This window comes from Condylura cristata, unplaced genomic scaffold (genome assembly GCF_000260355.1).
Source record: "Condylura cristata isolate star-nosed mole 26May11 unplaced genomic scaffold, ConCri1.0 scaffold00024, whole genome shotgun sequence".
NCBI lineage: Eukaryota > Metazoa > Chordata > Mammalia > Eulipotyphla > Talpidae > Condylura > Condylura cristata.
This window is the reverse complement of record NW_004567125.1, coordinates 31,274,029-31,300,297: the sequence shown is the minus strand read 5'-3', so window position 1 is coordinate 31,300,297 and position 26,269 is coordinate 31,274,029. Positions and strand designations below refer to the sequence as shown.

Below are 26,269 nucleotides of genomic sequence, written 5' to 3'. Positions count from 1 at the left end.
GGCGTTTCCATAGGGGACGGAATGGGGCCCCTCAAGAAACGGAGGTTCCAATCCAAGTGCTTCGCAGAGGACTTGGGGGTCCAACCGAGCCCACCAGGACCAGGTCCTGTCTGATCTTTCCCTCCAGGGCGGGCTCGTGCAAAAAAAGACCCCTTTCCTAATGGAATGCTCCCCCAACACAATCCACAAGGCCACCGTGTTCCCTCTCTCTGGGTGAATGGGGGCGGGATGGCTAGAGGGACGAAGGTGGGATTCTCAGGCACCAGGCTCCGGGGAACTGAAGGCCCCACGACCCGCAGGGGTTGGCGGTCGCCCCTCCCCTCCGCGGGGGCTGGGTTGGGGGCGGTGCCTGGCGGGTGGGGGCGGTTCCCGCGGCGGGGGCCCAGTCGGCGGGCGGCGGGCTGCGGGACGCACGGGGCTGGGGTCTAGGGTGGGACCCGCGGAGCGCAATGGAGTTGCTCTCGGCCCTGAGCCTAGGCGAGCTTGCGCTCAGCTTCTCGCGGGTGCCACTCTTCCCTGTCTTTGACCTCAGCTACTTCATCGTCTCCATTCTCTACCTCAAGTATGAGCCAGGTGAGCCAGGGGCCAGGGGCTGGCGGAGACTAGCATCGCTGCGCTGGGGGCGGGGGCGAACCCGAAGGGTAGAGGGGCGCTCAAGAGGAAGCAGCCCTGGAGCAAGGGTGGTAGGACCAGTGACTTGTGCGGGAGAGCAGGCAGGTGCTGGAATCTGGAGGTTCTCCCAAACGGGGGCGGCGGGAGCCCCTGAGATGGTGGGGCTGGGGGAAGGGAAGCAGATGCGAGCTGGAGGGAAGCTGCAGGAGCAGGTGCTGAGGAGTGGGGGAGGGAGAGAATGCCGGGGGTCCTGGCGGGAGGGTCTCAGAAATAGGGCCACGGTCATACAGTGTGGTAAAGGCGCAGTCGGTGGTCCGTGCCAGACGTCCTGGGCGCCCTCAGTCGTGACCTCTCTTTTTGCCCTTGGCGCGCAGCGAGAGCAGCAGCTGAGTGTCTATATAAGGGCCGGTCGTGCGGGGGTTAGGTTCAGAGACAGTGATACTGGTGCCCCCCTCCCTGCTCCGGCCACCGGATAGCCTCCCCTCCCATCCTTCAGCCGGCAGGGCAGTGGGGAATCCTTCCAACCCTGGCCCGATCCTTTCCACTTAACTGAGCAGAGCTGACCCTCCAGCAAGGTGAATTGGGGTCAGCATCCAACTACCAGCTCAGACCCTCATAGGGAATCACAGACGGGATGATGGAATTTTTAAAAATTTTTGTTTAAAAGCCATTTTTGAAATGCTGGCTAATGGTCTTCTTAGAATGAATTCTATTTTTATACAAGGTCAGAGAATGTTTCTTGTTCATCTGCCTAGTATTTGAATTATTCCAGTACACTGACAAGCTAAATGGAGAAGAGAATTTCACTTTAAAAGAAACATCAGTCACCCTGAAACTTTGTGATACTTGCCCATACTTATATGTAAATTATTTCTATAATCTCTTCTCAGAATGGAATTAGCGTCCCCCACCCCAGGTGATAAAAATAGATACTCATGTTTATTTAAAAAAATCAAAGAGTAAAGTGGTAATCACGGTTGACAAGGTAGCCCCCTTTCTAGGCACCTCTGTTGTATGTTCTTACAGCCCTGCAGTTGTGGATATAAACCCACAACCTTATGCAAGTAGGCGTATACCCTGCTTGCAAAGCATCTTGGTTCCCTTTTACTTTTGCCTTTCCATTGCCTTTCCACATGCTATAGTCTATATCTTTAAAAGCTATTCTGGAGCACACACAGTTACTTTGCTTTGCAGCAAAATAAGCTTTGTATTGTGTTCTCATGAATGCAGGGTTTTTTTTCCATCTGGGGACAATTTCCTGGTGGCACCATCCAGTCCCCTGGGTACATACAGAGCCCAGCAATCATGGAGGGGTAGAAACCCTATAGGGATGTAGGACACAAGTGTCTGAAGGAGAAAGATCTCTAGATTGGCTAGGAACTTGCAATGGTTGGAACATTCTTGAGTGAAATAGTAAATCATCTGGACTGGACTGAAGCTTGAAAAGGCTTGGTGGTTCTCAAACCTACCTACATAGCAGGGTTTCCTGGGGCCATTTAAACCAAATGAGTCAAAATATCTGGGGTGGGACACTCTGGCACATTCATACTTCAAGCTACTGTCCCCCAGTGAAGGCAATGTGCTATCTAGGTTGAAAACCTCTGCCCCATTCAGCCCCCTCCTTTTGCAAATAGGGAAGAAGGAAATAGAGGCTCAGCTAATTTACATATGCAGTGAGCCTGCTATCTAAGACCTGGTAGATTATAACCTAGGTCTGCTTGATCCCAAGAATCAATCACTACAATTGTTGTTCTGGGGGACTTGTTCTCCTTAAATGGGAGGCATTGGACTGCACTGGTTTGGCACGTCTGCTGAACCTCTAAAGGTTCTAAGAACTCTATTCAGAATCTACATTGGATTGCAGGACCCGCTTCAAAATTTGCAGGGCTCCATGTGGAGAAGTTAAGACTTTGTAAGCAGTGAGAGCAGGAAATTAAGCTGAACACAGAGCCCTTCTGTGCGTTACTCTCAAGCCGAGGGCCACGCTGTTTTTAAGACAAAAATCTCCAAATTGGGAGTCAGTTCTACCTATAACTCTGAGCAAACACCATGCTGTTTCTGCCCTGAGCTTCAGTTTACTCATCTGTGAACTGGGACTCTCTTTCCTGGCCATAGTGAGGATTTGTCAGTGGCCTGGACTAAGGACACCTGTGAGGTATTTACAATCATTTTTTTTTTTTTAAAGATTTATTTATTTATTCATACAGAACTGGGGTATAGGCCAGAGGCTCAGGGACGGTGAGAGGCTTCACCAGAGACAGAGTGGGGAGCAGAACAGGCAGATGGACGAAGTACACTGCTGAGGGGAGCAGCGGGCGGGTCAGGAGAGGTCTGGCTCGCCATGTGGTCTCCTCCGGGGCAGGCGGCAGGCGGAATCGAACTCATGCGGAAGTGGCTTCAGATTCTCAGTGCTGCGCTCCAACCCGCTGCGCCACCAGGGAGGGCCTACAATCATTTTTAAGCCACAGAAAGAGCTTTTCTGGGATACAAACATTTTCTGGGCCAGGTTAGTGTAAGACACCTAAATGAGGATAAAGCAGAGTGAGGTCCTTAGGTGAGCAACATCTGACACCCCTGAGAGCTTCTGAGAAATGGAGAATGCCAAGCTCTCTACCCAAACCAGCTAAATGAGAATGATTTGAACATGGTTCCCTTTAAGTAAGGATGCTAACATTCTAGAAATGATGGAGTGAAAGAAGTAGGTATTCTTTAAAACTGTAGTTCCTTATATGACCAGGAGGTTCTGGTCTGCCTCACCACCAGGACCCCTACCCTGAGCAAAAAAAAAAAAAAAAAAAAAAAAAGGAGGAAACCTGTATGACTGAAAGAATGAGTGGCAGAATGGATAAATGAATGACAGTCCTGGATGCCTTGAGCCCTGACCTTTCCGAAGAACCTCCCAGACCAATGGTTCTCAAATATGACTAAACAGTGATTCACCCAAGGAGCTTTAAAAAATAATCTCTTGTCCAGGCAGTGTGCTCCTCTCCTCCATCATTTAAATCAGCATTGCTGGGGGTGGCATCTGTATTTTTTGGTTCCCCAGATAAGATTGGGCTCTGCGAGGTAATGTATTCTAGTGGCTGCACTAGTGACAGTAAGAGCCACATCACTCCCTGCAGGGGGGGGGTGGCAGTGTCCTGTACATTTTACCATGTTTCACAGCATCCTTGACCTCAACTCGATGCTGGTAGCACACCTCAGTTATCACCACCAGAAATGTCCCCAGACATTGTGATGATGCAGGGGGGCAGGAAGGATTGATCTAGAGTGAGTCTCAAACTACAGTGCTTCCAAGGTCAGGGTAGCAATGCATGAGAAAAACTAAATTAGCCAGGTGGGCACCATCCCCAAGGGAGATCCAGCCAGCTGGTTGGCATGGAGCTACTAAAACTGATGTTTCAGGGAAGCCGAAAATGTGATTTGGAGCCTATGTTTTATATGTTAGATGTTGAAATATTTTTTGATTTTTAGATTAATTGATTTTATTTTACTAGTCTTTTAAATCCACAGCAAAATTAAGCTAAAAGTATAATTTCTACATGGCTTATTATTATCATCTTAGTATCATTATATATTGTCAACATTATCCACCAAAACCTATAAATTTACATTAGGGTTTTTTTGTACTGTATGTTTGTGGATTTTGAAAAATGTATAATGACATGTCTCCAGTATAAAATATATAGAACAGTTTCACTGTCCTAAAAACTCCCCAAATGCCACCTATTCACCCCATCCTCCTATTATTCTCCCAAGCCCCTGGCAACCACTTATCTTTTTATTATCTCCATAGTGTCATCTGTTTCAGAATGCTGTCTTTGAAAACATATAGTACATAGCCTTTTCATATTGACTTTATTCATTTAGCAATGTGCATTTAAGATTGAACTCATGCCTCGGCGGCTGCCAATAGCTTGATAATGTTGAGATTTTAATTTCTGTGCCACTAGGGCGTCCCCTAAAACTGATTTTTTAAAAATAAGGGGGAGACATTCTGTGGGGGTGGAGTGGGGAATGGGATCAAAAAAGGGGGTGGGGAAAAGGGAGGGAAATGCACGGGACCATGGTGGTGGCACAGGGGTGATTTGGTGATGGGAAACCCACGGGGATTACAATCGAGATGGAAAAAAAAATGTGCAAAATGATGTAAAAATAAACTTTGTAAAAAAAAAAAGAAAAGAAAAGAAATTTAAACAATTGATCATAAAAAAAAAGAAAAAATATATATTTAAACAATTGATCATAAAAAAAAAATTACTGTGGGGACCCAAAAGTAGATGACTGGATTAAAAAGATGTGGTACATATATACAATGGAATATTACTCAGCAACCAAAAAAGAGAAACACATGTCTTTTGCAGCAACTTGGATGCAGCTGGAAAAGATCATGCTTAGTGAGATAAGCCAGAAAGAGAAAGAAAAATACCGGATGGTTTCACTCATAGCAGGAGTATAATGGACCAGGCGAGAAAATAACAAAAATAATGAACAACCATATACCAGAGACATTTTGAGGGGGTGGAGTGGGGAATGGGATCAAAAATGGGGGGGGTGGGGAGGGAAGTGCACGGGATTATGGTGATGGCACATGGATGACTTGGTGATGGGAAACCCGCAGGGATTACAATTGAGATGGGAAAAAAAAAATGCACAAAATGATGTAAAAATAAACTGTTGTAAAATTTAAAAAAAAAATTAACTCTCCCAAGAATCCTACAAGCTCCCTTTTGTTCTCCATATTAAGCTCGTATTAAACTCACTCTCTAAGCCAAAAAAAAAAAAAAAAAAAAAAAAATACCGTGGGGACCAAAGAAAATAGTTCCTTGATCTCTGGTTTGAGACATCTAGCTTGAACTATAAGCTTTTTGAGGGCACGGACTGTTCATTCTACAACTTCTTAAGGCAGGGACTGCCATTTCCATTTTACAGGGGAGGATACTGAGGCAGAGAGCTGAGCTCAAATACTCAGGAGAAGAGTACTTACTTGGAGTTGCTGAGGGGTTCTGCCAACACATTTTACATGTTTAGATCCAGACTAATAGCACAGAACCCTGAGGAAACTGCTAGCACATCACTATCAACCACAGACGCTCCCCTGGCCCCCTGATGGAGAATGCAAAAGGGCCTCTTACAAGCCAGAACTAGAGACACTCTGCTTCCCCCCTCAGCCCCGCCAAGGCTGATCAGATTTTTATAAATCCATCCACTAACATTTCCACCCACAGGTACTTTCCATTTCAGTTCAGTTCCAGGAATAGCTCTCACATTATTGCTAAGCAATTTCTTTTCATCTTCATGTTGTTCATGGTGGATATCATCCCACTATACACACAAACAAATGGAGTCTCAGAAAGTGGACCGTGTAGCTAAAGCTCACTAATGAAGGGGGAGTGCTTTGCTGGCAGACCTGGAATTGAAACTCACATCCTCCCGCTTCCTGGCACTGCCCCCAAAACCCAGCAAGAGAGACCAAGAGGGATCATGGCAAAGAGGAAAGCCAGGGGACAGTTTCTTGGCCATTGTGGATCCTGGGGGCAAGCTGTGCTTTCACCCTCAGTCTTTTCATCTTTGGCAGTGGGGAGACTTGTCCTATCCTAGGGTTTGGAGGAAGGTGTTGATGATAGGAAGCATAATGGTAATGTCACCACATGGAAGCCATACAACAGGAATAAAGAGGTTCTTCTACATCGGAAAAACAGGCTGGGGGGGCTTGGATAGTCACTTGCACAAAGCCATACCAAAGTAGCAGAACCCAAACCTGGGTGTGTGACTTTCTACTAGGATTCAGCCACGGTGCAAATTTGGGGCCTACTTTACTCCCACTGCCCCCTCACTCCCTGCTGCTCCCTGGGATGATCCCAGGGCACAAGGGAGAGCATGGAAGGAATTTAACCCCTGGGGTATTTTTAGATACAGGGTATCCATTTCTGCAAAACACAGGGACCTCACCTGACCCAGTCCTTCAGGACCCACCAGCTGTTCTTACGGATTAACTCTCAGCTGGTGGTGTTTTAAATAGATATCCCAAGAGAAGGAGAGATCATTCAGCTGCACACTGTAGGACATTAGTAGATGGTGAGACTTAGGACAAACCTGTGCACTGGGGTGGTAGCTCCGGTGGGGGGTTGAGGAGGAAAAACTGATTCCTACTATGGTTAGGGAAAGGGCAAAGAAAGGATTATGTTCCCACCTAATGGAAGGAAAGGAATGCAGAGAGGCAAAAAAAATGGTTTGTCCAAGTTCACACAGTCAGTGAGGGTGGCAAAGAGAAAGGGCACACTGGCACACTTGGGAGATTTGTGGGGTTCAGTTCTAGACCACTGCAAAGTACATATTACAAGCAAGTCACGTAAAATTTTGGTTTCCTAGTGCATATAAAAGTTATGTTTACATTATTCTGGAGTCTGAATCGTGATAGCATTATGTTTAAGAAGACAGTGTATATGCAATATTCATTAAATGTAATAGAGACACAAAGTGAATATACTGGTCAAAAAAAGGACTCCAGTAGACTTGCTCTAGGCGGTACGCTACAAACCTTCAATTTGTAAAAAGAAAAAACCCAGTAACTGAAGTGCAATAAAATGCAGTAAAACATGGCATGCCTGTACTCTGAAATAAATTTTTTTAAATCAAATTTTATTGATTTACAATTCATTTACAAAACTATCATTTCAGGAGTACAGCTTTTCACATGCTTCACTCAGCCTCCTCCAGTGCCAGTACCCTTCCACACTCCCTCTACTGCCTTGCTTTGCCCCTACCCTCCGCTAGCCAATTTTTACAGTCTAAGACATTTTTGTTGTATTTTACCAATCTACTTTGTTTTTATCCCATAGATGAGTGAAACCATCTGTAATTGTCTTCCACTGTTTGATTTATTTCACTTAGCATAACCACTTCAAGAGCCATCATCCATGTGGTCCTGAAAGGTATAATTTTATTTTAAATAGCTGGAGTAGTGTTCCATAATTTCTCCAGTTGTCTGTCACTGGGCACTTAGGTTGACTACATGTCTTAGCTATTATGAAAAATGCTCTGAACATAGGAGTACAGGCATCTTTTCATACTGTGTCTTCATATTCCACTCATTAATACCTGGAGGTGGTATTGCTGGACCATATGGTATGAGACAACTTTTATTAGGCATGTTTCCTAATTAGAAAATGTATAAACAATATGTGATTTATTCCTATGTTGGAATACTATACAGCAGAGACAGTGGATATTACTCTTGAAAATAGCACTCTCAATGAGTGTAGATACAAAGTCCATGTCGTATGGTTTCACCTATATGAAATAGGTAAGTTCTAGAATATTCCCATCCATCATGCTCCATCTCCCTTCAACAGTCCCTGACAGCCACGAATGTTTTAGTATTTGGACTGGCCTGTTCTGAACATGTCATATGAATGGAATTATACAACATACAACCTTTTATGTCCGGCTGCTTTTTGCTAACATGTCTTCAAAATTCATGGAGCAGCATGATTCATGATTTCATTCTTTTTTATGACCAAATGATAATTCCACATTTTGTCTATCCATTCATCTGTTAGTGAATCATTGAGTTGTTTCTGCCTTTGGGTTATATTGAATAATGTTGCAGTGAACATGAAACACAATTAAGAGTGACCCAGAGCCTAGCAGGATGGCATGGTGCCCCTGGTGAATGCAGTGGTAAAGCCTCCTATTGTTGGACTATCCTTCTCCATGGCCATCAGAAAGTGGGCGGGTGGTGAGAGCCCCCAAGGAGGACCAGTACAGAACTGTGGCCATCCAGTACAATGAGGCACAATAACATTGCATGCCCTTCCTACTTGCCAACTTTCAGGGGAAACTCTTGTTTTTGCTTTTGTTTTTCTAGTGTTGATGATGAAATATTTCAAGTACACAGAATAAATAGCACATATTCTTCTGTCCCCATCACACAGATTTAACAGATGTGAGCATAGATTTCTTCACATCATTTTTTTAGGAGACACAGCAAAGTCTAGCTCTTTCCCTCTCTTCCTCTAGATGTGACCACCTCCCTGAATTCAGTCTGTTTCATTCCCATACTTGTATTTATACATTTACTATAAACATGTCTATGAACTACTCAGGTGGACAGTTTTGTGTGGGTTTAAATGTACATGTAAAATAAATGTGTACTTTTGCAAACTTCTCTCACTCAACAATAGCCTTATGGGATGTATCCATGTCTGCACCTGGAGCAGTGGTTCACAGTCAGAAAGGATATTTGACAATATCTGGAGGACATACCTAGGGTGAGGACACACTACGGGTATCCAGGTGATGGGGGGCAGGGACACTGCCTGACATGCTACAGTGCCCAGGACAGCGCCCATGGAAAGAATGATCCGGTAGTGAGGTGTGAGGGGCCTGGTTTTAGATTGATTCACTTTTAAATAGCCTTTTTTTTAGTATAATTCTTCCTCATCTTACAATGGAGTTATGTCCTTAGAAACCTGTCACAAGTTGAAAATACCATAAGTAGAAAAATGCACTTACTCCACTTTATCTACTGTACTTCAATTATACACATGTAGTCAATCTTACACATGCTCATAACACTGACCTTAACCTCCAGTCAGACAGACATCTAACACAAAGCCTACTTTATAATAAGCATCATGTGAGAGGATCATACCACATTTGCCCAGGAAAAGATCGAAATTCAGAATTTGAAGTATATTTTCTTTTTTTTTTTAAGATGTATTTATTTATGCATACAAGAACTGGGGTATAGGCCAGAGGTGCAGGATGTGAGAGGATTTACCAGAGATAGAGTGGGGAACAGAATAGGTGGATTGACTGAAATACCCTGCTGAGGGGAGCAGCAGGCAAGGCAGGAGAGACCATGTGGGTCACCTCCCTGGCCAGGGATCGAACTTGTACTGCAGTGGCTGTGGATAGCTTCATAGTGCTCCCATTGTGTCACCAGGGAGGACCCTGAAGTATATTTTCCAGTGAATATCATTTTCATACCAACATAAAACAGAGTGGCGACCACCTATATTCCATCTTATGTCTTTTTCCACCCCTTTACTGAGAAATAGTAGACTTTACCTTTCTTCTGTGTTCTAATATTATAGCAGCGAGATGCTCCTACTCCTCTCTCTCTTTGCACTAGTTTCTTTGGGTCAATAGTAAGGAGTGGGCCCCTTACTAGTAGGGCACCCAAAGTATAGGGCACTAGGGGTGAACAGCCTCAGATTTCCTCAGTGTTGCAAAATTGTGGCCAGGACAGTTGTGCCTGTGAGTCCTCCCAGGTCCTCCCAGCTGTGTATGTAACAGGAAAATGGGCTTTTTCCTTCTGCGAGATGAGTTTGTTTTCCCCAGCCTCTTCATTTCTCGGTGAGCCTGACCATGAAGAAGACAACCCCTATGCAGTAGAGCAGACTTGATATTATTTTCTCCCACTTGGGCATCAGACCAAGGAAAAAGGCCTGGACACTTTTTGAGAAGACTGGAGTGTGTATAGCCCTGGTTTGGTGACTTGCTTCCTGTTATGTTCAGCCCACACCAGTACAACCAGTGTATCTCGCCCCATGTGTCCTTGGCTTTCTGCTCCTGTCCCCTCCCACCTTCTCCCTTGCTCCTCCTTTGTGGGAATTGTCTTTGTCCTCTACCCCATCTGCTCTGTGTACCCTTGCCCCTTTGCTCAGATCTCAACTTAAGCCCCGCTTCCTAAGTGCTCGGCTACTACAGTTTCCCTATCAGGCCCTTGAAGTCACCTGTGCTTCCCCTTTAAGAGGCTTGCTCTTGGTTTGTGCAGTTATTGGACCATGCTAACTTCCTGCTAGACTGTGAGCCCCACAGAGGCAACACCTGAAGCAATCCTTGCTCATGGCTGCATCCGAGGCACACGGCAAGCACCCAGTACACAGTCAGTGCTCAGAAATACTCGCTGAATACATGGGCAATCTTAGGTAAGATATTTAATCTTGAAGAACCTCAGTGTCTTCATCTGTCAGGTGCTATATTAGTTAGCTGATAGAACAATGACCAGTTAAAACAACAGAAATGTGTTCTTTCATAACTCCGGAGGCCAGAAGTCCAAAGCCAAGGTATCAGCAGTACTGCAGGCTCTCTGGTGGCTCTAGGAAGGATTTCTCCCATGCCCCTTTCTAGCTTCTAGAGGGGCCAACATCCTGAGTGCCTCTATGGTCATGTGACCTCCCTGTGTCTGACTGCAGGCATTGGATTAGGGCCCACCCTGATTATATTTAGCTTACTTATTTTACAAAGGCCTTATTTCCAAATGCCACAGCCACAGGCACCAGGGGCAGGACTTCAACAGATGCTCTATGAGTTCTATTCACAGCGCTTTCGTGGCTAACCTCAGCTCCTTTTCTCTTATAAGCACACTGCTTGGATTCAGAACACATCCACATGTCCCAGGATGATTTCATTTCCAGATCTGTATCGTAATAACATCTGCAAAGACCCTATTCCAAATAAAGTATGTTCTGAGGTTTCTGTGACTATGACTTTGGGAGCATTACTCTCCTTGCCTTCTTCCCCCAACTTACTACAGGCGGGGCTATTGCATGTGTGGAAAGCCTGGACACTGACTCTGGAAGTAGGCTTTCTTATATGGTTCTTTAAAGAATAAAGTGGAGGCATGAAGTTACTTGGGACAAAATAGTAACTCAATACATAAATAGATGGAGGAGGTAGTTGTTATAATATAACCCAAAGTGCCCAATACCACATCAATGCTTGGAGCTGCTCAGCCTGCATTTGTAAGAATGTAAGCTCCGTGAAAGTGGAGTTCATTCATCCACAACTATTTGTTGAGCAGTGGCTGTCTTGGCCACAATGCCTTGTTCCAGGGCTCTAGGGCAGATATGACTAAGTTCCTGGGCTCATGAAAGGCTTAAGATTGATCTAACTTGTTAAGTATAATGATAGTACAGTTGTGCATTGCTTAATGACATTTTAGTAAACAATGGAGTACACATCGGGCATTGGTTTACAGTGGACTGCACCATCTAGGTTTGTGTAATTACACTCTGTGACATTTGCACAACAATGAAGTCTCCGAATGATACATTTCTCAGAATGTATCCCTGGCATTAAGTATCGCAGACTGTAAAGGCATTTGTGGAAATAACTATACATATTTCCTGGTGTGGAGAGTATTCAATTTTGACAAAAGACATTGAATCTCTAGAAACAAAATGCATCCCTCCTCCAAAAATTCCAACCCTGAACTATTTCTTTCAATTAGTCTTTTGAGTCATAGGAGATCAGATGTTTGACCTTTTCCTTGCACATCAAGTTGGGTGTTGTCACTGGATTCATGTAAATTGATAAAGGAGAGTCACCAATACCGGCTGTTACCATGAGAGCAATAGAGCAATGCCTTTCGGCTTACTCTTAAAATTGTTCTCGGGAAAGTGAAACTAGTGGGGGAGGAAGGAATAGAGATGGTGAAACAAGCTGTCACACCAGGAGATATTCAGGTTCCAACTCGGGGTGTGGCTATAGATGAATATGACATTATTTGCATAAAGGTAGAACCTAAGTATAAAGATAATAAAGATTTTCAGTGGGCAGTACAACGTGCAAGAATTTGACTAATAGATGTGACTCCTGTACATCTAGGGCCTCTTTTAATCTGGAATTATCTTGATAGTGTTTAAGACTCATAAACTTTTTTAAAAATACAAAATGGGACCTTCCCTGGTGGTGCAATGGGTGAGGACACAGCACTGCAAGCTGGTGGCAGCTGCATCAGTGTGAGTTCGATCCCCAGCCCCAGAGGTGACCACATGGTGTGGCAGATCTCTCCTGACCCGCCCACTGCTCCTCTCAGTAATGTATTTCCTCAATCTGCCTGTTCTACTCCCCAGTCTATCTCTGGTGAATCCTCTCACCAGAATCCTCTGGCCTGTACCCCAGTCTTGTATGAATAAGTAAATAAATCTTTTTTAAAAATACAAAATATTTCTAAATCTCCCTCACCCAAACTTCCCCCAATGACAACATCTTAAGTAATTTCCTCATTACTAAAATGAGGAAATTGACATCAGTACAATACTATCAACAATAGACTTTTTCCATTAACTAGAGTTTTTCAGCATTTTTATATTGTTCTGTGTTATCCCATGAAGATTCGAGTAACTGTCCCAATTGGAATACAGAACCAGTGTCAGTACCCCCAAGAAACTCCCTGGTGATATCCCTCTAGAGGTAGACCATCCTCTAAACCTTAACTCCCAGTGCTCACCAGTTTGCTGTCTGTTACTCATCACCATGATTTTGTTACTTGGAGAATGTTATAGTTATCATTGGAATAATGTCACTTGGAAAACATTCTCTTTATAATGGAATCATACATTATGTAATCTGAGATGAACTGTTTTCACTCAGTATAACATCCTTGGGATCCATCTGGTTGTTGCATATACAGTCATTAGTTGATTAACATCACTTTTATCTCAGTGTATTATTATACTTGTTCTATTTTAATATTAGATATTGTTGTTAATTCTTACTGTGTCTAATTTTTTAATTAAACCTTATCATAGGTATGTATAGTATATACAGGCATGCATTACTGAATGATGATGATTAGTTGTAAGAAATCCATTAGTAGGCCATTTTGTCATTGTGTGGTCATAGTGTATGATTATACAGACTTACATGGTACACCCTACTACATACCTAAGCTAGAAATGGTACAACCTATTGAGACTACTATCATATTATGTGGCCCATTATCAAGCAAAACATCACTATACAGTACATGACTGCATCTCTAGTTTATTCTCTTTTCATTGCTGCATAGTATTCCATGGGATGGCTATACTGTACTTTGTTTATCTGTTCACACATCAAAGTCATTTGGGTAGTTTACAAATCACTATGCTATGAAATTTACATATATGCATGTCTGTATGACTACTAGATTTCCTGTTCAAATATATCTTGTGCTGAACTCTGAGATGAAGTAGTACATGCAGGTGCTATGGTTGAAATGAGTAGAGGATCCCAAACATGCTACTTGGTCTCTTCTTTTTTTCCCTGTGAACTGTTTACAAACCACTGTTCTTGGAGCATATCTTCCTAGCCATAAATAAAAGACTATGGTTATCAGGGTTGTGAAACACTGGGACACCAGCTGTCTTAGTCTTCTATGTCTGCATGGTACTCAACTTTGTTGTGCATAGGAATGCACCCAGGAGCATTAAAAATATCCACAAATCCATTCATGCCCCAGGCTTACCAGATCAGCAGCTCTAGGATAGGGTGGAGGTGCCAGGTATGTGTAAAGTTCCCAGGTGATGCTGAGTTGGAGACCAATGTACCTAGCATTACATGGAGGGTGGGCGCTCTATCCCCATTAACCAAACAAGGCCATTCTTTAATATTTTGTTGCCTCAGGTTCATAAGACTCAATTTGGTATAATTTATGAATGTATCTTCTGTCACAGAAACTGTGAAACCAGTTACTTCTCTTTGTTATCTTTTTATATTTTAAGATATATATTTGAGATATAATTCACATACCACTTGACTTACCCATGTTAAGTATTCATACCATTCATTGGTTTTTAGTTTCTACACAGAATTGTACCAATGTCACTAACAAGAGAAGCCTGTATACAGGGCCCTCCCTGTTGGTGCAGTGGGTTAAAGCACAGCACTATGTATGAATCTATTGACAGCCACTGCAGCATGAGCTCGATCCCCGACCAGGGATGTGACCCATATGACACAGCAGACCTCTCCTGTCTCACCTGTTGCTCCCCTCAGTAGTGTATTTCATTCATTCTCCCTGTTCTGCACCCCACTCTGTCTCTGGTGAATCCTCTCACCCCACCACCACGCCTCTGGACTGTACCCCAGTTCTTGTATGCATAATTTAAAAAAAAATCTTAACAAAAAAGTCTGTATACTTTAGCTATTCACATTCCAGTCTCTCCCATTCTCTCAGCTCTAAGCAATCCCTAATCTGCTTTCTATTATTCAATCTTAAAAATTGGATAAAATACCAAGACTTCTTTTAGGGTGGGCTCCACAGGGTGATGAAATTAAGTGACTAATTGAGCAGAGCAAAAAAGCTTTCCTGGAGAAGGTGGCATTTGTGTTGAGCTGATTCTGCTTTTGCATCTTTATTCCCTCTATGCCACTAGTTTGGAATTTCCTCTCACCCCACCCTTTTTGTATAATTCTACATTTGAGGACTCCCCTATCTGGCTTTGCTCACCATTCCTTCTGCACACCCTCCATACACATGTGCATACCATGTGCTTTCCCTGTTAGTACCAATACCTGCTGTCTCCTCTCTGCCCTAATGGCATCCCTTCCCACAGTAGGACAGGACTTTGAAGCTCTTAAACATCACCCTCCAAGTCCCGTCTGGGGTTAAGCAAATCCCTTTCCCCAGCAAACAAGTATTATCTGTACAAGGAAGGGAGCCCAATACAATACACCAAAATACAACCTCCCTTTTTTAATGGTCAAAGGAATTGACTGGATACCACTACAAATGTTACAGTGCAGGGAGGGGGCCCCCCAGAGCCCCCACACCTGCCCACTCTAAATAGGTTCTGCCATCTGCCACATCAAGACAAAACATATAGACCTTTAATGGAAAGGAACTTTAATACAATTAGTGTGAATACAGAAAAGACAAAGGATATAGTTTCCAAATCAAGCACCTGAAGTTACCCATCCCCCCTTGAGTAAAAGTCCAGCCCAATAAGATTGGCCCAAAGCAAGGCCTGAAAGCCTGCCATAATTCTAAAGCACTTTCCTGTGGGGACCCATAGAAAAGGGCCAAAAGCAACCAGACAAGTCTGAGAGGAAAAGAGCAAAATCAAGATCAAAGCTACCATAGTGAACCTCCCCATGGGTCTTTCACCCACATCTGTTTCACTCAGCCCAGGACTGAGAAGCCAGCGCAGTTTCTTCACATGTCTCTCATCTCCACGTGCCTCCCTCAGCTCTCCTTCCTTCCTCCTCAGACTTCTCTCCTGCTCAGCTCCACTCTCCTTTGGGTGGTGCAGGGAACCTGGAACCTCCCCCTTTCCTGGGGACCACCCTGTTATGCACCGGAAACTGACCCTGTGTCTTCCTCACTCCTACTCTCCCTTCCCGAGAATCTCTGCTCGCCAGCCAATGCAGTTTCCCACCTTCAAAGACCCTGCTCTTCCATTTGCTGTGGCTGGACCGCAGCACTGGGGACCACCCTGTTACACAAAGAAGATACACAATGGCTAATAAGCATATTAAGTCACCTCTCCAGCAGCAGCTTTGGGGAAAATCACAGCAAAATTACCCAAAGCCCCCAGGGAGAAGCCTAGGAAGCTACACCGAACAGGGGCAGCCTGATCCAAAGGCAGCTTGGATGTAATAGGCTGGAGTGACCAGGGGCTCCCAGTTCCCACTAGTCAAAGCACTGTCTCTATTCTAATACCTGCCTGCCGTTTTCAGCAGATACTGGCTTACCAGTAGCTCATCCAGGACTTATTTGCCCTTGGTGAAGGGCCCCCTACCTGACTCTATCTTTAGCCTGCTCAGCAGGAACTCTGGATACCAAGACAATAGCCCCAGAAATAAGGAGGGCCTTCCCGCACACTGGAAGAGGTGCTCAACGTTGCTAGTCATTAGGGGAATGTGAGTCAGAGAACCATCAGTTTCCGCCTCATGCCCTTCAGCATGTTGCTCACCCAAATAAAGAAAATGGTAAGTGTTGAGGATGCAGAGAAATTGGAAACCTTGAGCTTGGTTGGTGGAATGTAGTGACACAGCTGGTATGGAAAACGCTACGGAAGGTCCTCAAAAAATTAAATGTAATTTTATACTTTGATCCAGCAATTAATTCCACTTCTGAGTATATACACAAAAGAATGAAACCAGGAACCTGATCAGATACTTATACATTTTTATTCTTTTTATTTAAGATTGATATATTTATATATATAAGAACTGGGGTACAGGCCAGAGGAACAGGAGGATGAGGATTCATAGGTGACAGAGTGGGGAGCAGACCAGGCAGATCTACTGTGAGGGGAACAGCAGCAGGTCAGGAGAGGTCTGCCACACCATGTGGGTCACCCCCCCACCACCACCACCAGGGATCAAACCCAGGGATAGCCTCACAGTGCTGTGCTTTAACCCGCTGTGCCACCAGGGAGGCCCCTATACTTATATTTTTAACATTAGTCACAATAGTAAAAAAAGGAGAAATAGGCCAAATATCCACTGATGTATAAATGGATAAACAAGATATTGTCTCTCCATGTGGTGGAATATTATTCAAACTTTGACAGGAAGGAACCCAGAGATGAACCCAGAGGACATAATGCTGAGTGAGACAAGCCAGATATAAAAGACCAAATGATGTAGGAGCTCCCTTTTATTAGGTCTCTGGAAGAAAAAAAAAATCCATAGAAACAGAAAGGAGGATGGTAGGTATGGGGGTTGTGGAAGGGCGAGTGAGTGTTTAATGGGGCCAGAGGTTCAGTTTTGCAAGATGAAGAGTCCTGGAGGTGGGGAGTGGGGATGGTTGTGTAAAAATGCAGATGTGGCCTCCCTGGTGGTGCAACGAATTAGGACACAGCACTGCAAACCAGCAGTAGCCACTTCAGTGCAAGTACCATGCCCGGCCCCAGAGTTGATCCACATGGCGTGGCAGACCTCTCCCGTCTCTTGCTGCTCCCCTCAGCAGTGTACTTCATTGATCTGCCTGTTCTGCTCCCCACTCTGTGTCTGATGAATCTTCTCACGGTCCCTGTGCTTCTGGCCTGTACCCCAGTTCTGTGTGCATAAATAAATAATCTTTTAAAAATGCAGATATGTGTAATGAATTGAGTTGTGTACTTAAAAGTGATTAAAGTAGTAAATTTTATGTGTGCTTTACCCCAATAAAAAGTATTTTAAGATAGGATGAAGGGAAGAGAGGGAGAAGAGAACTGCCTCCAGGAATCATCCTAAGGGGGGCAGCAACTTCAAAGGTTTCCAGTTGCCTGTAGCCATCTCTGCAAGTCTGTCTCCTCGTGGAGATAGGATAAGAGACCACAGACTGTGGCGATGATGAGGATCCATGAGCTTTTCCTACAAATGCTAGACATGACACCTGAGGCCTAGGAGTGCTTGCTTCCTAAGTGTGAGTTGGCATTACCATCACATTCACTTCTCTGAGCACAGGGAAACCCGAGCCAGCGCTGCTTTGTCTCAGTGTGACCCGGGACAGGTGTGCAACCTCTCTGAGTCTTGTTGTTATAGGGCAGCAAATCTGTTAGAGGACAGGGGGAGAGGGGCACCCCTGAAGCTCCAAAAACCTGCCTGCTCTAAGTGGGTTTTGCCATCCAACAAGACAAAACATATAACACTTTAATGAAAAGGGACTTTAATACAGTAAATATACAATACCAAACACAAAGAATATAACTTCTAAATCAAACACCTGAAGTTACCCATCCCCTCGTGGGCAAAAGTCCACCCAAAAGGGGTTGGCCCAAAGCAAGGCCTGAAAGCCGCTATAGGACTAAATAACCTTCTGGCCGGGACCCATGGAAAAGGGTCAGAAATGGCCAGACAAATCTGAGAGCAAAAGAGCAAAATCAAAATCAATATAAGCACTGCCATAGTCACCTCCCTACAGGGATCTCACCCACATCTGCCTTAACCAGTCCAGGGTCAGGAAACGAGCACGGCTTCTTCCTCACAGGCTTGCTGCTCCATGTGGCTTCCTCAGGTCTCCACCTTGTTCTCCATCCAGCTTCCTTCTCTTCTTCTCCCTTCTCTTCTCTCCTTTTTCTCTGCTCAGCTCCACCCTCCTTTGGGTGGGGCAGGGAACCTGGAACTTCTCTTTTTCCTAGGGACCACCCTGTTACATTGCTACTTGCTGTGAAAGGGATGAGCCGCAGGGTGTTGGGCAGGTGTCTGCAGAAGCAGTCCAATTGGGGTGGGCTGACAGGAAGGCAGGGGAACCAAGCCTGCGCTCGGCACCCTGGTGAAGGTCAGGGACTCCACTTTGCCTCCTAGGAGCCGTCGAGCTGTCCCAGCGCCACCCCATGGCATCCTGGCTGTGTGCCATGCTGCACTGCTTTGGGAGTTACATCCTGGCTGACTTGCTCCTGGGAGAGCCCCTGATTGACTACTTCAGCAACAATGCTAGTGTCCTGCTGGCCTCAGCTGTCTGGTAAGCCTCTCTGGGTAGGGCGACGTGGCCTACAGAGAAGTGAGATGTTGGAGGAGCAAAGATTCGTCAGTGCAGCCTCCACAGTGGCCCTGAATTTCCTGCTGCCCAAACCCAGTTCTCTTCTGAGCCTAGTACCTTGGGGGTGGGAGGGCCTGGACACAACCGCACCTCCTGCTGGGGCCTCCCACACTTGCTAATGCTGGCATTCTCTCTCCAAAGGTACTTGATTTTCTTCTGCCCCCTGGACCTCTTTTACAAGTGTGTCTGCTTCCTGCCTGTGAAGCTTATCTTTGTGGCCATGAAGGAGGTGGTGAGGGTCCGCAAGATTGCGGTGGGCATCCACCATGCACATCACCATTATCACCACGGGTGGTTTGTCATGATTGCCACTGGCTGGGTCAAAGGTAAACACGCCCCTGACAATGTGGGAAATGACCCTAGTGGAGAGCTCCTGCATAGGGGTGAATACATTGGGCCCCCAGTTGGCACAACCATTGCTGTAAGTGAAGAGGTGCCAGGACTACCCTGGGAGCCCAGCCTTCCCATGAGTCCACACCTTTAGGTCTTCCCACCAGGGAGGTCCAGCCTACCCACTAAGAGAAATAAGATTCTTCCAGAAATGTCATTGTCAAAAGCAAATAGGAAATGTTGAAATAACGATGGCTAATGCCTCGGGGGCAGGGTTTCTTTCTGTGGCTCTGGTGCGGTTTCGGGCCAGACCACTCTCTGCAGTTAGTGGAGCCATTCTGTGCACTGTGCCAGGCTGAGCAGCACCCACCAGGAGCCTGCAGCGCTGCTCATGCGGCTCCAGAGGCCCTTGAACTTTGTGGGCCATGGCCCTTTTATCAAGCAGTAAAGTCTAAAGACTTATGTTTAAGCACCTAAAATAAAATATGGAGGATAGCAGAGAAAGCCCATAACAGGCACACCTTGTTTTATTGTACTTGCTTTATTGTGCTTCACAGATGCTGTCTTTTTTTTTTTTTTACAACACCCCTCCACCAGCAAAAAGATTACACTCAGAGAAGACTCAGAGGATTGTAAACATTTTTTAGCAATGAGGTATTTTTAAATTAAGGTGTGTACACAGGTATTTTAGACATAATGCACACTTTGTAGACTATAGTATCGTGTAAATATAACTTTCATATGCAGTGGGGAACCAAAAAGTTCGTGTGACTTGCTGCATTGCAACATTTACTTTATTGCAGTGGTCAGGAACTGCAGTATCTGTGAGGTGTGCCTGTATTTTAAAATGGTTGTTAAGGTTGTTTTCAAATAGGATGTAGTCATTTTCTGCATCTCCAAAGCATTCACTACCAAGCTTTTCACTAGCTCCTAGAACTTTAAAGTTTCTGAGGTGCTATTGAGCACAAATGGCATTATGCAAACCACATGCAAGAACAAGAAAGTGAAAAGAAAAAATTCCAGTAATTTTGTTCATGTTGAAGGCATGCAAATCCTATTGAAGTAATTGCCTCCCTTCATGATGGAAGGAAAGGCAGGGCATCAGTGAGGGGTGTGCAAGTGAAGGCGCATTCTGTTTCCTTTCTGGGTTCATGCACTTCGATTTTATCCCCTAGCTCAGGGAAAGTTTTGCATTGAGGCCTTGGTGCATCATATCTGATTCGATCCTTGGGACTATCCTTTAAGAGAAATCCCAGCACTGTCACTTTTTAGCAACGAGGAAAATGAAATAACTAAGGTCATGCACTTGAGAGCAGCTGGGTTTGACTGCAGGTGTGTCTTAATTACTTCCAGGGCTTCCTCTTCTCCCTCTAGCTATACAAAGAGGCAGTCCAAGATAGACTTTAAAACAAAAGTTACAAGCAAAAAACAGGCATTTGTATCTTGGTGAAAGGGCCAATTCACTGGGGAGATTTAACAATTATAAATACATATGTGTGCCAAGACAGAGCACCAAATGCATCAGACACAAACTGAAATTACAGAGAAAATAGATAGTTCAACAATAATAGCTATAGAGCAGACCACGGAGTAATAGCAAGGCTGAGAAACAGTCTGAGTGGGTATTAAAAACGACTGGATTATCCAAATTTTCTTACACCAAACTGGATGCCCCCAAATGCCTGGCCTCAGCTACTGGTAACACTCTTCCTTCCCAGCTGTGACAACCAAATAGTGCCTCCAGGTGTTGCAAATGCCTCCTTTTTCAAGAACAAAAATCACCCTAAATGCAAACCTGATACAGGGGTCGTATCAGGCACCCAGTTTGCTCCTAGAGAGAGCACCCAAGCCTCTTGAGTCCATGTATTTGGGATAAATGGGGGAATTTTTCCAGAAATATAACCCCCATCTCCAGAAGAATCTCCTGATTCTCTCTCTGGGAAAGCTGCCTACAGAGCAAATTCCCCTGGCTTTAGCATGCCATGGGGTATAGCATGCCTCCCAGATGGCAGATGGCTCTTCTGAGAGCTCAGAACCCTGAAGAAGACAGGTTGGGTTGTGGTAGGTGCTCCACAGCACGGGGTCATGGATTGGGGGCACAAGAGCAGACAACCCAGATTTGCCCGAGACATGCCTTGTAGTTAAAGTCTGACCGCAGTTCCTTCATGCTGGTTTTGCTCCAGATGTGCTGTGTAACGCTGAGCCATAGTGTCCCCGCTTATCACTGCTAGTTGCCAGGTGTCCCTCTGTGGAAGACCTCGGGAGTGGAACTGATGCTTTCTTGGGAATTGAGCCAAGAATGGTGGGGAGTGGCTGGCTGGCTTGCTCAGAAGCACCCTGTCCCACAGGCTCCGGCGTTGCCCTCATGTCCAACTTTGAGCAGCTGCTCCGAGGGGTGTGGAAGCCAGAGGTCAATGAGATCCTGCACATGTCCTTGTGAGTACCCCTCCCTCCCTACATCCTCCTGTATGTACGGGTGCCCTCTGGGCCAGACCCTGGGTTGGATATTCCTGATAACTTGAGGACTCAGCCTCTGACTTGGCACCCGGAAGCTGCCAGAGGCCATTTTTGGCAGACTCCAGAGGGGTGACCGTGGCTCTGCATAGGGGGGTGGGGGAAGCAGAGTCCCAGGGAGATGAGATACTTGATTTGGGTCTTGAAAGTTGTGTGGGAGTTTGCCAACAGCAAAGCCTCTGGACAGAGCCAACATCTCTTCCAACTGTCAATTCAGGAAAGAGCAGTGATTCTGCTTAGATCTGCACAGGTTAGGAATAAGGGGCACAGGGCCTGGGCACAGAATGTGGGTGAGGACGGTGACTGGGGCTATCTGGGCAGGGCTCCACGCTGCATCCAGCTTAATTTTCTCCCAATCTATAGCAAGTAAAGCTAGATACAATATAAACACTAAAATATAAACAAGTTCAAAGGGTCACTCATGCCAGTGAAAATTTGCTCCAGTTTTAAACTTTGGAAAGCTCAGTGTTATCTTGTTTCATTCCCATGAAAAGTCTGTTCCCACCTTCATTTCACCAACAGGGAAACCCAGACAGTTGCATCCTGCTAAGCAGAATTCAGTTCCACTCCCAGATTCTGTTTTCACATGATTAGCTGAGGGTGGGAAGGGTTCCATGGAGTCTTACACATAAGCCCTTTGGTCCTGGACCCTGGGAGTGCTTTGAAAATATCAGGTAGAATTACCATGGCTAACTGTATTCAATGAGCAATGGGCATTGGGAACAGAAGACATGGGTCTGTCTCTTGCAGCAAGTTAAAATCATGGAGTCCTGTTCTGCAAAGGAGAAAAGGAAAGCTAAGAAAAACTGTATTGACCCATGCACTGGAGGAGTTTTAGGAGTCTGTCCCCAAGACTATCTTCAAGGTTCAGTGATTTTCTAGAAGGACTCACTGAACTTGGCAAAGCTGTTATACTAACAACTATAGTTTATTACAAGAAAAAGATATAGATTAGAATCGGCAAAGCGGGAAAAGTTTGTGAGGTGGGGGTTCAGGAAATACCAGGTGTGAGCTCCCAGGTGCCGCTGCCAGTGCAGCTTTGTGGACAAAGCCTGTGTCTTCAATATCCATGTGACAGGATGCACTGCATGGCGTCCAGCATTCAAGCTCCTCTGAGCCCTGGTGTCCAGAGTGTTTATTGGGGCTTGGTCACTCCGACAGAGCTAACCTGCATGGCTGACCCCTGACTGCAGTTCCCCTAGAAGTTTAGCTGATGCCTTGTGGCCCCAGAGCCCTATTGTAAACCACACTGTTACTGTCTGCTGTGACTCAAAGCCCACAGGCCAATAGAGACACTCCTATAAGGCAGGACATCAAGATAGGCCACCTCCCAAGAGCTGGTGACAAAAGTCAGGTCAACCCTTTCCCTCACGGGTTCCTCTCCACCCCCCTACCCGCCGGTCCCCCATGCCTAGTGGACATCTTCCCAGCTCATCCTCAGGAAGAGCTGGGTCAGGAACTTTGGTCAGTCAGGGGTGGGTGGAGACAGAGGTCTGGCAGAGGTACAGAGGCCTGCCAAGGTGACCACAGCTGTCCCCTCCAGCCCCACCAAGGCTAGCTTGTACGGCGCCACACTCTTCACTCTCCAGCAGACCCGCTGGCTCCCGGTATCCAAGGCCAGCCTCATCTTCATCTTCACCATGTTCATGGTGTCCTGCAAGGTAAGTTTTCATGTCCTGACCAGAGCTGATCTGCACCTCCCAACCTGGGGACAGGGAGTGGGATTCAGATCCTGTGTGTTCAGGAAAGAATGGCCTTGTGGCGGAGCGGTTGGAGAGTTTGCTGTCAGGCCCACGCATAGGAGGGTCAAGAGGATGTGTCCAGCAGGTGGGCTTGTGGCTCCCATGAGCAGGGTTCAGTCTGCAAAGATGGAGAAGGGGCTGGAGTGTGCGGTCTATCTGGGGATCAGGACCTCATGCCCTGGTCGAAGAGAGCAGAGAGATAAGACACAGGGATGGCACCCTTGGGACTCAGCACTCAGGCTAGTCCAGGGAGAGTGTTGGTTCATGGTCAGGCCTTGAGTTGGCCTCATCCCACCCAGGAAGGGACTTCAGGGGCACCCTCTCCTCCCTTCTTGTGGAGCTGGGGAGCTCTGCTGTTGGCCCCCTGGAAAGGGGCCATGGGCCATCAAAAGGGAGTGAACCTTCAACCCAAGCCCAGCTCCTCTCTATATGCAGCTTTGTCTGGGTTTCAGCATCAAAAGTGCTGTGCCACAGGTAACCCGGGCAGTTAGTCTCCCTCCCCAGGTGCACGCAGTCAGAGGGCTTAGCCAGGGCTGGCGCTGGGCTGCCTCTGACCTTGATTTCACTAACCTTATCCCTCTCTCTGTCTTCTGCCTCGGTCTCCCTCTTGCTGTCTCTCTTCCCCCACCCTCTTGTTACCCCCATGTATCAGGTGTTCCTGACGGCCACTCACTCTCACAGCTCCCCTTTTGATGTTCTGGAGGGCTACATCTGCCCTGTGCTGTTTGGGACAGCCTTGGGGGCTGACCATCACCATGATAATCACGGAACATCCCACGGCAGCTTCCATGGTGGCAGCGGGCCTGGCCCACAGCACTCGGCCCTACCCACCAAGTCCAAGGAGGAGCTGAGCGAAGGCTCCAGGAAGAAGAAGACCAAGAAGGCAGATTAGGGGGTGGCCCAGGGGGCCCCTTGGGTGCCCGGAGAGGACCTGGACCCAGGAACCTCAGAGCCAGGGTGCCAGGAGGCATCCTGGGCTTAGTTCTCCCCTCTCCAGGCCTCAAATTCCCCACCTACAAACTGGGGCCACCCATATACCAAGGGCTGGTATGGAGGGGTTTATCAGTGAGATATGGGTATAAGGGAAGTTAGGAATGGGGGAGTCGCTTCCCCCCACCGGTCCTCCCCTCTCCATTAGACTCAGCTTTTTTGTTTGGGGGGAGGAGCAGAGAAGCACTCCAGCAGCTCCAGCCAACACCCTTGGCAGTTCTGCTCTTGGTTATTTCCTCTTTAAAATTACATCTTGATCCCCAAAGAATTTCAAGCCATGTTGAGATTCATTCATTTGATGGACATTTTCCTAAGTATCTGCTCTGAGGCAGCTGCTGGGATTTCTCCTCTCATCCAGGTTCCTCCAGGACTTACCGTCCTCCCAGGCCCAGAAGGTTCCCCCTCGTCCTGGGTGTACGGGGCAAGTTGCCTCCTCTCAGCCTCATGTCCCCATCTGCACAATGGAGACCCCCCTCCTGGCCTCCCCTGCATGGAAGGGCCTATGTGAGGCTGGACATCAGCAAGCCTTACACACTCACAAGCACTGCACCTTCGGAGGAGGGGCCCTTCAGGATGTTCCATGTGCGTGAGAATGGCTTTGCATTTAGATCCTTTGTGTTAGTGGATCAAGAACCTCATAAAGGCCTTTAGTAGATATATCTAGGCCAGTCACGAGAGCTTGGACATTGGGGAAGGTTTGTTCTAATCCTTGACTTTGGGCTGCCCAGAAAGCAAAGAAATGCTGCTGGCCAGCCAGGGGTTCCACGATTCATCTGCAGAAGCTCTGAGTGCTCCCTAACGGGCCCTAGAAGCACCCCTTGAGATGATGTCCTTCGTCACTAATCATTCATCAACAAACGTTGATGCCTTCCTCTGTGCCAAACCTTGTGCTGCTGTGGGTGGGCCAGGAACTTGCTTCAGGCTGAGAGAGGGGGAGAGTAGCTAAGGACCCCTCACAGCCATCTTCTGAAGCCTAGACCACCAGATTGATGAGCACCACTGGGTGCCGGGGGAATGGTAGGTGCATAGGCATGGCCTGTCTCAGGTGGGGTTTGTGCCCCTACGGGGTGGCCTGGGGGCTGCCCTCTGCCCAGGGGTACTTGGGACTTGGGGTATCAGTCTGCTGTTAAGTCCAGATCGGCACAGGGTTGGTGGGGTCCCAGGTGCTGCCCAGCTTTTTGAAAGTGCCTTGATTGGGAGCTGGGTGGGTCCTGGGGCTACAGGCCCCTGGATTTCTCCTCTTGCATGTCCAGCAAGACTCACTGTTAAGGATCAACAAATAAATGTTGTGAAAGACCCCTGATGGTTTGTCTGATTCGTTCTTGTTCTTTGGGCCTCAGCATACAATGGGAATCTGTGTCCTCAGAGACTCTGGGAGATTCCAGGAAAATGAGGTTTATGCAGCCCTGACTGTGGCAGTGGGAGATGGTGGCAGTGAGTGAGGTCTGTGGACCTGGGGTTAAGCAGATCTGGGTTTGAATTCTCATTGTGCTGACAACAGGTCGTACAAGTCTGTTTGCTTCTTGGAAAAAAAAAAAAGGGGGGTGATGGTCACCCCTACCACTCAGAGACAAGCAGGAAGAATAAGGGGAGGTTGGGCTTGCAGTAGGAGTCTGTGTAAGACCCTGTTAGGACAACGAGTCAAGCCGCAGAGTAGAAAAAAAATCTTTGAAAACTGAGAAAGGAATTACATCCAAGTGGAAAAAGAATTCTCAAAATTCACAAGGAAAACAACCAATTTCAAAATAAGCCCAGGATTCATATGGGTACTTTACCATGTAAAACATGCAGATAGCAAACCACAGGTCCTCAATGTCATCTCATTGGACATCAT

General features: G+C 46.3%; 1 protein-coding gene across 1 annotated transcript; it reads left to right on the top strand.

Moving 5' to 3' along the window:
- The first annotated feature begins 391 nt into the window (after positions 1 to 391).
- TMEM38A (transmembrane protein 38A) lies at positions 392 to 25,731 on the top strand. The gene is made up of 6 exons (XM_004688643.2): positions 392 to 573; positions 18,625 to 18,781; positions 19,001 to 19,185; positions 21,538 to 21,625; positions 23,247 to 23,364; positions 24,098 to 25,731. The coding sequence occupies exons 1-6, from the start codon at positions 450 to 452 to the stop codon at positions 24,335 to 24,337; spliced, it is 912 nt and encodes a 303-aa protein (XP_004688700.1). The 5' UTR covers positions 392 to 449; the 3' UTR covers positions 24,338 to 25,731.
- Positions 25,732 to 26,269: the final 538 nt, after the last annotated feature.

Bases quoted from the DNA above. Each gene is read 5' to 3' on its own strand.
- TMEM38A (XM_004688643.2), top strand. From the start codon at position 450: ATGGAGTTGCTCTCGGCCCTGAGCCTAGGCGAGCTTGCGCTCAGCTTC. The intron at 18,782-19,000 runs GTAAGCCTCTCT...CTCTCTCCAAAG, and splicing joins CTGCTGGCCTCAGCTGTCTG to GTACTTGATTTTCTTCTGCC. The intron at 21,626-23,246 runs GTGAGTACCCCT...TGTCCCCTCCAG, and splicing joins GAGATCCTGCACATGTCCTT to CCCCACCAAGGCTAGCTTGT.